At 33.9% G+C, this 12,148-nt stretch overlaps 1 protein-coding gene across 1 annotated transcript; it reads left to right on the forward strand.

The window, feature by feature from the left end:
* The first annotated feature begins 9,305 nt into the window (after nucleotides 1-9,305).
* LOC142622098 (transcription factor DICHOTOMA) lies at nucleotides 9,306-10,814 on the forward strand. Its single transcript, XM_075795528.1, has 2 exons — nucleotides 9,306-10,471; nucleotides 10,590-10,814. Exons 1-2 carry the CDS (start codon nucleotides 9,412-9,414, stop codon nucleotides 10,643-10,645), a joined length of 1,116 nt encoding a protein of 371 aa, XP_075651643.1. The 5' UTR covers nucleotides 9,306-9,411; the 3' UTR covers nucleotides 10,646-10,814.
* The last annotated feature ends 1,334 nt before the right edge of the window (nucleotides 10,815-12,148 follow it).

A 12,148-nucleotide genomic window follows, 5' to 3' on the forward strand; every position in this document is an offset into this window, starting at 1 on the left:
CCGGTCTCCTACTCCTTCTCTTGATGCTACAGTTAAGGAGCTTATCTCTGATGAAAACCGTTGGCCTACTTATAACATGTCATCATCTGATCATGTGTTGGTTACACCCTCTCCTCCTCCATAGCCTCCCATTGCTACATTCACTGCTTCTCCACAAATAAACTCTAGGCGCCCCACCTCTCAGTCTTCCAAAGGTACTCGCTATGAGTTTTGTCATGCCAAAGGTCATGATATCTCTGTTTGTTGCAAACTACAGAAATTCATGCAAGAGCAGAGCAAAGCTCATCTTCCTCAGGCAGTTGCTATGGGTCCCTCAGATCTATCGGTTCCTACAAGTCCATCTTTGGCTTCTTCTCTTACTATAGCTAATATTGAGGTAGTAGTTCAACAGATTTTATCCCGAACTTCTACTAACCTTTTTGTCACCTTAAGTAAACATTCTTGATTTTTTTTTATATTGCATGTTGTAGCCATATTACCCCTGATGGATCACAATTTTCTGATAAGGCACCTTTAATGCATCCCATTTCTATTTACACTATTGATGGAACTTCTATGCCTATTAGTCATAAAGGAACAATCTCTTCTCCTAGATTATCGCTTAATGACACTTTTAATATTCCAAAAGGTGTCCCTTAATTTACTTTCTATTGGTCAAGTTTATAAATTAGGAGTAGATATTCTATTTACTAATCATAGTGTGAATGTGTAGGATCCTTAGACAGGTCAAGTACTTGGGATAGGTTGTAAGGTTGGACGTATGGCATGCTCGATTTATGGCATCCTCTATTTACTAATCTATTGCTACTACTATTGCCACCCTCTTGCCTGATTTATGGCATGCTTGATTTGGTTGTACATCATTATCTCGGCTTCAGTTGTTAGCTTCTCAAGTTGAATGTGCTTCTTGTCATTTTGGCAAACAAACAAAATTGCCCTTTAATAATAGTGGCTCATTTTCTTCTGCACCTTTTAATCTTATACATTCTGATATTTGGGGTTCTGCATCGATTCCCACTGAGGGGAGATCTCGATATTTTGTTATATTTGTAGATGATTTTTCTTGATATACCTGGATTTATCTACTTCACCATAGGTCTGAACTTATGTCTATTTACCAAACATTTCATAAAATGATTGAAACACAGTTCAATCGCACCATTAAGATCTTTCCGTCAGATAATGCTTAAGAATATAATGATAAATCTTTCCTCTCATTTTTAGATTGCAATGGTGCCCTCCCTCACATGTCTTGTCCTTACACCTCCCAACAAAATGGATGTGCAGTATGAAAACATCATTACATTCCTGATGTTATCCACACCCTTCTAATTTCTGCCTCTATCCCTGAGTTCTTTTGGGGTGAGGCAACACTCACCGCTGTTTACACCATTAATCGTATCCCTTCACTATCCACACATAACAAATCACCCTTCCGATTTTTGTCTCTCTTCCTCCTCATGGATGGACAAAGCAACAGCCTCACGCTTGTCTCTGTTGCTTCCTTTGTTATGGTGTCTCCGAAAAGGGATTTCACTGCTATGATCCCATAACTTATCACCTTCATGTCTCTCGTCATGTTGAGTTCTAGGAACATCGTCATTTCACAAGTCTTAAACAGTTTCCTATGTCATTTTCCTCATAGTCTCCCATTTTTACTAATTTTTTCCTCCCTTTTTATCCAAAACTTATGGGGGATTCTTCAAAATCGGTTGCCTCTCCAAACGACTCATCTCTAGTTTTGTCCCCAGCACATGACCCATCTGTCTTGGATCCTGTGGCACCACCGTCTCCTGAGCCTCCTGTTGGTCCTAACCTTCATCTCTCTTCTCAGGTTAGCGTTTATCCTCCTTATCTCATTTGAAAGCTTGAATTTGGGTTAAAAACACAAGAGCTTGTTTAGACCCCCAATTTATAAAATACGGCTCAGTTAATTTTACTCTTCCTTAATCAAAGTGCAGAAACAAGAGTAAATGTGCGCAATGAACCGATACTACTCTAGTGCATAAACATGAACAACAAATAATAAAAGTAAAGCACAAGAGTAAGGGAAGAGAGATGCAACCACAAGATAACATCAAGACGTGTTATCAAAGAGGAAACCGAAGAACTTAGTGAAAAACCTATCCACTGCCCTCTAAGCGGTAATCGATCCACTAGATAATAAAGTTGGGAGTACATGAATAACAAAAGACCATCCAAGCCTAGTCTACCCAATGTACTTGAGCCCTCCAAGTTCCTACTACCAACTGACTTCACCAAGCCTTGTCTTCTCTAGCTTTCCAGATCCCGCAATACGCCCGATTGCATCCGTCAAGTCTCATCGGCTTCTTTTAGCAAATCTCCAAAACTTCCCAAGTTCCAAAACACTCTCTACACTCTGAAAAGGTGTGGGTTTTGTTTGGGTACAAATTTCCTTTCAAGGTATGGCAATGGGAGAGGGAAGCAAAAGAGGCTACAATGATTTCTCACTAAATATAGGTAGCTCTCTTTCTAAAAGATTGGTGTGTGTGTGTGTATGTTGTAGAAAACCTATCTAGGGCTTTTCTCTCTAAATGGCCTCTTTTACTTTTGTGGGTAATGAGGGTATATATAGTATTGGTGAAGGGTAAGAAAATCACATTTAAAAATCCTCCAGGCAGAGAGTTTCATGGGTATCTCGCGAGAAGGCCTTACCCGCGAGACACTCACGAAATTGACAGTCTGGCACGACTCTTCAGCTTCCAATCATGTGCTTCTCACATGCCCTTTTCGCAGGAGCCCTTCTCGCAAACTTCTCGCAAGCTAGTCGCAAAATGCACTGATCTTCAATTAAGCTTCAGTTTTTACCAACTTAATATTAAACCCAATACAATAAAATCCCACAAAAATACAAGGAAACAAATTTATGCAATTACAGCACTTTTTTTCCTGGAATAAAACCAACATAAAACATAGTTGTAAATCATAACTTTACATCACTGATTATCACTACTCTTTTGTTCTTGCCACCCTCTATGAGCCTCACACCTATTGTAAAGCCCATATTGACCCTCTTTGGCAGTAAGCTATGTCCGAAGTAGATACCCTTCACAAAAATCACACTTGGATATGGTTGATTTGCCTCCTAATCAGTCTGTAGTAGGTTGTACGTGGGTTCACAAGATCAAGACCAAGACCAAGGCTGATAGATTTGTTGAACGATACAAGGCTCGCCTAGTTGCCAAGGGCTTTACTCAAGAATATGGCATTGACTATGAGGAAACTTTTGCTCCTGTTGCTCGTTTTACATCTGTTAGATGTCTCATTGCTATGGTCGTCATTCATCATTGGCCTCTTTATTAGATAGATGTGAAGAATGCTTTCCTCAATGAAAACCTCAAGAAGAAGTGTACATGAAACCACCCCCAAGCTATACTCACTCAGCCCGTCAAGTTTGTCACCTTCGTCATGCTCTTTATGGCCTCAAGCAGGCTCCCTAGGCTTGGTTTGAAAAGTATAGCTCAGTTTTTGCTCAACAGGTCTTCACTTCGAGTCCTCATGACACTACTCTCTTCGTTTGAACATCCTCTACTGGTATCACTCTTATTCTTCTTTATGTTGATGACATGATTATTACTGAAGATGATTCTGCAGGTATCCGCTCTCTTCAGCACTTCCTTAATCAACATTTTGAAATGAAAGATCTTGGCACTCTCAGTTATTCTTTTGAGCTTGAGGTTACCTCATCCTCTAATAGATACTATCTTTTCCAAGATAAATATGCTCCTAATCTTCTCTCCAAAGCCAATATCATAAACAACAAGACTATTTCCTCTCTCTTGGAATACAACACCAAGCTCACACCATTGGATGGTGAACCTATATCAAATACTACTCGTTATCATCAGTTGGTTGGTAGTCTAATCTATCTCACTGTCACTCGCCCAGATATTTCACATGCCGTGAGTATGGTAAGTAAGTTCATGGATGCCCCTCGTTCTGTCCACTATGCTGCCGTTCTTTGAACTCCGATACGTCAAAGGCAGACTTTGTCATGGTCTTCACTACTCCTCTCGGTCTTCTCTTCTCTCGAGTAAAATTTCTTTTAAAATATAAGGCAACAACTTTTAAGTCATCTTTTTTTATTCAAATATAAAATAAATAAATGGTTACACCATTTTGGTTATACATCATTGTCAGTTTTTTTAAGACTTTTCCTTTCTCCGTGTGTGTGTTAAAATAGTTAGTATTCTCACAAAAAAATTATAAAATAAATAATATTTATATAACTTGCTATAATATAAATTACTTTTTGATTTTTGATATGCAAACTTACTAATTAAATTTTTTTTTAAATCATTAACATCTTATTTTCAAATGGTAATATAACTTATCTTTATTATTCTTGATTGGCATTTTTTTTGTCCATTAATCTTTACTAGACATAGTCAAGCTTTGGTAGGATTTAATCAGTTTTAATTTTGAAGAAGTTATTCTTATAAAATCAGAAGATTCAGATATTTTTAATAAAATTATACTATATAAGTGATACTTGCATTGAAAAAAAATTACATAATTCGTCAAGCAATTCTAGTATTTCTTCTATTATAAAACTTTTTAAGAAAAAACTTTTAGTTATGAAAATAAATCTAAACCATCAATACTAATTAAAATAAATATCATGTTTGAGAAAAAAAATTGAGATTTATAACACTGTTTTATTTTCAAACTATCATTTTTTAGTAAACTTAATTTACTAATATTATATTTTTTAAAAAAAAACCAAAAATATTTCATGTGTCTGCAATTATTAAAACATACTAAAAATTAATTAAAGAAATAGATGGGTATTAGATTTATTTAACTTTGATTTGTTATATACTAATATAAGCATCGTACTTGGGGGGCTATAGACCATTAAATTGGTCCTGTTTGCAATATGAATTCATGTTATATATATCTATGACGACATACCACATATAATAACTATGGAATTATGTTACAAAAAATTGTAACTTTTAATTAGTTCAGAATATATGATGCAAAAGTATAAAAAAGTATAAATAGTAAAGAAAACAAATTATGCAAATCATAAGCCTACACATGCAGAAAAGTTCTTTAATCCCAAGTTTGGCTTGAAAGAGGTTGACGCCGTACATATTCAGAGTTCAGACAACACTTGAGAACACAGAGAAAAGGCTTACCGAGTTATAAAGTAAAACAGTGGCCCAAATTTCATCAATGTAACAAACTGCCGTGCATAATTTTTCGTAATGTTGCTGAATTGCATGTAGTGGTGTTTCACTAGTGACTTTGAGACTTCAAAGCTACATGGCTAAACCTACATTTTCTATATGTCTAACTTCAATATCCCTATTTATAAATGTTCTTTGGATATTTGTTAATAAGTTATTTTAGAAAAGTTTTAGTACTATTTTTACAAAAAATTAAAAAAAAAAAATTGTCAAAAAACCAAAAAAAAAATTCCAATTGAAAATTTCTAAGAATATTTTCTAAACTCAAGAAATATTCCATTGATTTTTCTGTATAATAGTCCTTGGAACTCCTAGCTACATGTGTGTCCTGAGATGTTTGTTGAATAAATTTATGAATAATTATGATGACAAATCTGACCAAACATCTATATCTTCTTTATTCACTCCTTTTTACATAGGCCATCAGAACTCTTAAATTCATGTACATGATAAGTTTGTCGCATATGATTGTTACAAATCTGAAATAGTGCGGCTTATTAAGGATAGTGGAAGCATGTTTTTATTTTTACAAAGTCACGAGTCATGACTAAGATTTCACAAGGAATAGTACTTTTTAATGTCAGGTCACTTTATGTTTTGAATTACTGGCAATGCACATCAAACAGTGGTTAGACCTCCTGTAAGTTTAATTGAGCAACTGGTTTATTATATATTCTGTTTGATTATTCTTTCTATCCAACAATAGGGATTTGTTTATTAGCGTTCCACGCACCTAATGCTATATATCCTGTCTCATTGTAAAAATTTATATGATTAGTGTACTTCAATAATATTATAATAATAAATTTGTTATAGATGACACATTAATTTGTAAAATTTATTTTGTAAAATTTGTAATATCTTACCATCACTCTAAATTGAATCTCAAATAAAGAAATGCAAAAGGATATTTAATGATCATTCATTTCCATTGGACACATTAACAAAAATAATTTACAAAGTCTAGTATTTTATTTTTTAAATTTTCTTTTATGGTTCATGGACTCAGATATTTTATAAATATACTTGAGTGGATGTTAACCTAGCTATCCTTAAGGTAAAGTAAATCCACTATTAGAAAATTAAAGTTTTTACATTCAATTTAAGCGTAAATTTATTGCTATCTCAAGTAGTAACTTACTAACACGACTACATGCAAGTTCTGAATCTATGGACTCCTTCTCTCCTTGTATTTACACCAACACAAGCAACCTTGCTTGTGACTTTGAGATCCCACTCAAAGGCTTAAAATCACCATCGATAATGATCTTGATGCAGCAACTATGTTTTACCAGCGCTTGATTGTAATTCTGGCTCCAGTAGATTCTTGTGTTGTTAGAAAGTACAAAATCTCTCAGATCTCATAAGGAATAACACACAAGTCTTCCAAAGTCTTCAAAACGTAGCTAGGATTTTTGTTTTATATGTGAAGAAGTTGGAATGAAATTCTAAACGTTTTCACAAGCTTGGACATGTTTTAAAAATTCTACAGAATTTTGTTCCTACAATTTTCGATCGGTCGAGTCTAATTCTCAATCGATCGAGCAAGGTAGAACCACACTTCCTTTTTCTACAGTCAGTTGGACTTGAATCTTGAAACAAATAATTTTAAGCATTGCCTAACACCTAGACTAGACATGTTTTGTTCTCGATTTGTCACATTTGCACCTAAATCTTTAGAACATAACAAAATCCTATGACGTAAGTTATTTATGATTCTAATTTAAATCTATCACTGAAATTATATTTTTGCTACAATTAACAGTCAATAACAACTTGATACTTAAGATTTATCATAAAAATACTGTTAACATAGAATTTTTTTAAAACAAAAATACTTCAAAAATAAAAAAAAATTACAATTATTGACCTGACATATTTTATAGACTTGAAATATGAACATGTGATAATTATTTTGAAAAATGTCTAAATTTTAACAGGTACAGTGCAAATATGACCAAACCTAAGCCCTGTTCCCACTTTTATAGTTTTATATGGCTTTAGTTATCCTCCGCATATAATTTATCTGCTGACCAATTTTGTAGTTTATTGCACTAATGGTCAATGGATTTAGACTAATTGAATGTTAATTAAACTATCTTATCTGAGTCATCCTCCACATATATAATTTATCTGCCGACCAATTTTGTAGTTTATTACATTAATGGTCAGTGGATTTAGACTAATTGAATTAACGAAGTCATTGGTTTTGGAGAAAAATGGGTTTCTCTTTACAAAGATAGTGACATGGATGATGGACCTGTCGAAAAGCATCATTTCAATATTCACTAAATTGTCTTTTCTGATTAGTTGGTATTGGACACAAGGACAAGGCGACCCCTACACTGCTTTGTGTTTTGACTGTTTTCTACATCTGCACGTACGACCACCACAAAAAACTCACGGCCTTTGGGAAACCTAAACACAATTTGTAGACGTTTAGACCCCGCAATATTACAAATCACATACACAATGGCGTAATGCACCCGCAATTGATAACCTATTTTAACCTCTTTACTCACTTTCAAATTCCTCGAAACCTAAACCCTAGCCCCAGCCCTAGTTTCACTCTTTTTCACTGAAGACGATTAACGGGTTCGTTCAATAGCTAATTAAATGGATTCCCATCGAACCCCTAGCTAGCTACCTAGCTGGCATCTTTCACTGCTCCCACGTCAAGTGGGCACAAATCCACAAATAACCTTGTTTCTTTGACCAGTTAGATATTTTATCCTCCAAACCCTTCACGGTTCCCTCTTTGATCCAATCCGTCTACCTAGAGGGTACGAGCTTTAACCCTAGACATAATTAAATATGAGAAAAAAAGTCCGTATGGTCTTATAACATATATATTAACAAATTTATTTTTGAAAAAATATTATCATAAGTTTAAAAAAATTGTCAAAACTTTTTTAATTCCTAATAAAATTTAAAAAAAAATAATATACTATTATGTGCTTTTAGAATACACGCTAGTAAAATCTAAAAAAAATACAAAAGACAAAACTTGAAGAAATATGTTGCATTGGTGTGATCAATTAATACTAGGCAATCTTCTCCAAATTAATTTGTAAGAATTTTTTCCAACTTATTATATGATGGGTAATAAAATTATATATAATTTTTTTTCCCTTGAAAAATAAACACACACAAGGGAGAGAGATATCTTATCAAAAAAAGAGAGAGAGTGAGGTATATATATCAATGGCCGTTTTAGGATTTTTTTTTTTTTTTTTTTTTAAGAGTCAATAGTGTCCAGAGTTAGGAATAGTCCAAAGAGAAGAATTATTTATTTATTTTCATAATAAAATCTAGATGGCAAGTTGTTAAAAATATGTTAAAAAAAAAATGATGTTAGTTGTGGGTCTAGATAAAAATCAATTACAATATACAACTTGACTTTTATTGTAAAAATATTGTGAAAGTAGCACTAAAATATACAATCTTATTTCATATGGGTTTAAACAAAATTTAGAATTAAGGCGGTGTTGAAATTTTTTATTTAGGGGTCAAAACAAAAAAAAATTATATTATATATTATATAATTATATATATCATGTAACTAAAATATATACTGATGATAACTAAAATATATACCGATGATTTTATCAAAACCTGTGTAAAGGATTTAAGATATTTTCCAAATAGGTTTGGAGACAAACTTTTTCAATTAAATTTTGTTATAGACTTCTCTTCTTTTTTTTTTTTTTTTGCTAAATTGTTATAGACTTCTTATTACACACCTACACGTGTAAAAACATTATTTTACTTATAATTGTAAAATAAAAACAAGATTTCATAATTTTAACAAAAACATGATTTGTGTGTTCCATAATGAAGTGTAACTATCACCATTTAACTTTCCATTAAAATATACACCACCTAAACTGTACTTTTTTTTATCTGTTTGCAGGTATACCGTCTCCCTCAAAGTTCCTCAAACTCTGTTTCTCTCCATTTAAGTACATGTACACGGATTTTATATTCTAAAGCTACTTTTTAGTTGCTATTTGCAGAGAAGTGAATCTTTAAAAGAATTCAATAGAAAAAGATTTGTATAAAGGCTAGTGGACTGGAGGTCTTCCAAGGGGAGGTTACCTTGTAGTTTTCATTGTACAAAAAAGAAAAAAAAAAAAAGGAAAAAAGAAAAGAAAAAACTGGCTAGGGTTTTATCCGGTGCAATTTCAAGCCACAAATGTTCTCTTCTACCAACAGTCTCAATTTTTCCCCACACTTTCCCCCATCCTCTTACCAACCTTTTCCTCTCCCTTTTTCTAATCACCACCTCCAACTATCTGACGAGATTTTCCTTCACCAACAATACCAAAACGATCCGCTAGCTCTAACGGGTCCAGTTTTACCGATTCCTGAAACTGTGATCAATTTCTCAGTTTCGAACAACCCCATAATGACAAGGCCTTCAAACAACATTAATATCGGAAACCCATTTGGTGTTTCCAATTTTCTTGCTAAGAAACCTGTGAAGAAAGATCGACACAGCAAGATTTACACGTCTCAAGGATTGAGGGACCGAAGGGTGAGGCTGTCCATTGAGATAGCTCGCAAGTTCTTTGATCTCCAAGACATGCTAGGGTTTGACAAAGCTAGCAAAACACTTGACTGGTTGCTGACAAAGTCGAGGAAAGCGATCAAAGAAGTGGCTAAAATGAAGCAGAACTGTAATGGGTGTGCTAAAACTAGTTTGTCATCCACTAATTTCGACTGTGAAGTGGTTTCAAGAATCAACCAAATCACTGATAATGGTGGAAACCTAGAAGGGTTAGTACTTTCAAAGAACAACTCGTCGGCATTGCTAAGTACTATTTCTAATAAGAAGATGAGGAAGCTGAACAAAGATGAGATTCACTTGCTTGCCAAAGAGTCAAGGGCTAAAGCAAGAGAAAGAGCAAGAGAAAGGACAAGAGAAAAACTGTGCACTAGAAAATGTCCTGCACCTGGATGCTCTCAAATCTTGCAGCAATTGAAGCCACCGACTCAGCTTGAAGCTTGTGAAAGGTCCTCTAAGGTCGTTGTGGGAGAAATTCAACAACAGCCTAGCTCTCACATGTTTGAGGAATCTATTATGATCAGAAGGAAGTTGAAGCCATCTGGGAGATTGGGCTATCAGCCAAACCTGTCAAGCTCCAACAACGAGAGCAGCAACTACTTTCCCAATTCACCTCTAAATTGGGACATCAATAGCACCATTGCACGCTCTAGCTTTTATGCCATTACCAACACCAATCTTTCTACAGGTATATTCCAAGAACAGAATATATATATATATATATATATATATAAAAGTATGTATGTATGTATATTGTTAAATTTCTTACGAACATCAGATATATCAAAATTTTTCTCAACTTGCAGAACTTCAAATCTGTGGGAAATCTTTAGAGGGCAGCACCAATCAACTATTGCACTAAAATCGTGTGCAAGGCTCTACGCATAGCGCAGTAAGCCGTGCTTGTTTCTTCAAGTTTATAATATTAGAAAATCGGTGTATCGTATTCCAGGAAAGCTTTTGGGTATTTATCTTTCAATCACTTCAGCTGCTTTACTTTTCGAATCTTAATGAAAATGCTTACCTATCTATTTTTGTGTCTTCTTTTTCCTTCTTTCCAGTATTTTTTTACCCCAATAAGTCAATAAACATGATAACTTGATGACGAGCACATAGCATGTCAAAGTTGGTCTTGAGGTTCAGTGAAGCATTCAAAAGCACCAAATTATTAATTTGAAGTGCACAATTAAACCAGTGGAGATTTCATCTTCGTCGCTATATAATTAATTACTAGAAGCTCTAATCAAGATCATCGCTAATTTTTTGGGGGTATAAGGCAGATCTGGCTAGCACGTAAGAGAAGGAAATTATCATACCCCAAATGGATTTAGATTGTTTGGTTTGCAATTATGTGGTTTTCAATTAGAAGATTGATCCCACGGTAAAACACAAAACTCTAGTAAGTACTATTATCATCTGACTTTATTGACTTTCTCCGAGCTACGAGCTTTGATAGCTGAAATTTTTTATTAAAGAGTAAAGTATTGAATGGACACCAAAGGTAGGAAGTTTTCAAGCAATTCTCCCTTGTTGAATATAAAAGCTACAAACAATGAACTACGTAATTTTCTATTTTCCCCCTCAATGAAACTATATATATGTTACCATGTCACATCAATAAAAGGCTTCCATGCATAAAGTGTAAAGAATTAAAGTGATTGTTGCTAAACCAATGAACACATTGTGATTTGTTTAAGTCTATATTGTCAATAAATTTCAATATGGTAAGTGTCATAAAAATGTGATAATACTTAAGAATGATAGAGTTCTATTAAGTAAATATTTTCAAAAACCAATGACTCTAACTCAAATAGATAAAATTCTATGCATGATTTAAAATGAGTTAGAATGTTTATGTGCTATCATAGAGAAAATCGTCTTCATCTTTCACCCCTCTGAATTTGCTACAAAGTTTTATGCTTTAGGATGTACTTTATAATTGCTTGTTTTAATCTCTTGAAGGTTTTTTTCTTGTACTCTTTTGTAAGATTGATTGTATCAATGACATGATATTTCTGATCCTTTTGACTTGTATAGCAAGCAGATTGGTGTTTTATATCCTTTGCAGTCCTGTAGCCAAAGGAATTCACAATGACTTTGATGTGTTTGAGGAAATTTTACATGATTGAAGTTGGTAAATAAAAACAAGTGTTGGGATTTTGGGTCTGTGAGAGTTAAAAACTAATTCCTTAAGGAGTTCCTTCTTGATGGATTCATATATTGTGTTAGGACATTATTTAACCCAAAAGTTTAAGTCTATACTCCTAACAATTTTGTCCAATATGAGGTTTTATTACTTAATTAACCACACTACTTTCATGTGATAGTTACACTTCAGGGATGAGTAGACCTTCCCCCCCCCCCC

This window comes from Castanea sativa, chromosome 1 (assembly GCF_040712315.1).
Source record: "Castanea sativa cultivar Marrone di Chiusa Pesio chromosome 1, ASM4071231v1".
Classification (NCBI taxonomy): domain Eukaryota; kingdom Viridiplantae; phylum Streptophyta; class Magnoliopsida; order Fagales; family Fagaceae; genus Castanea; species Castanea sativa.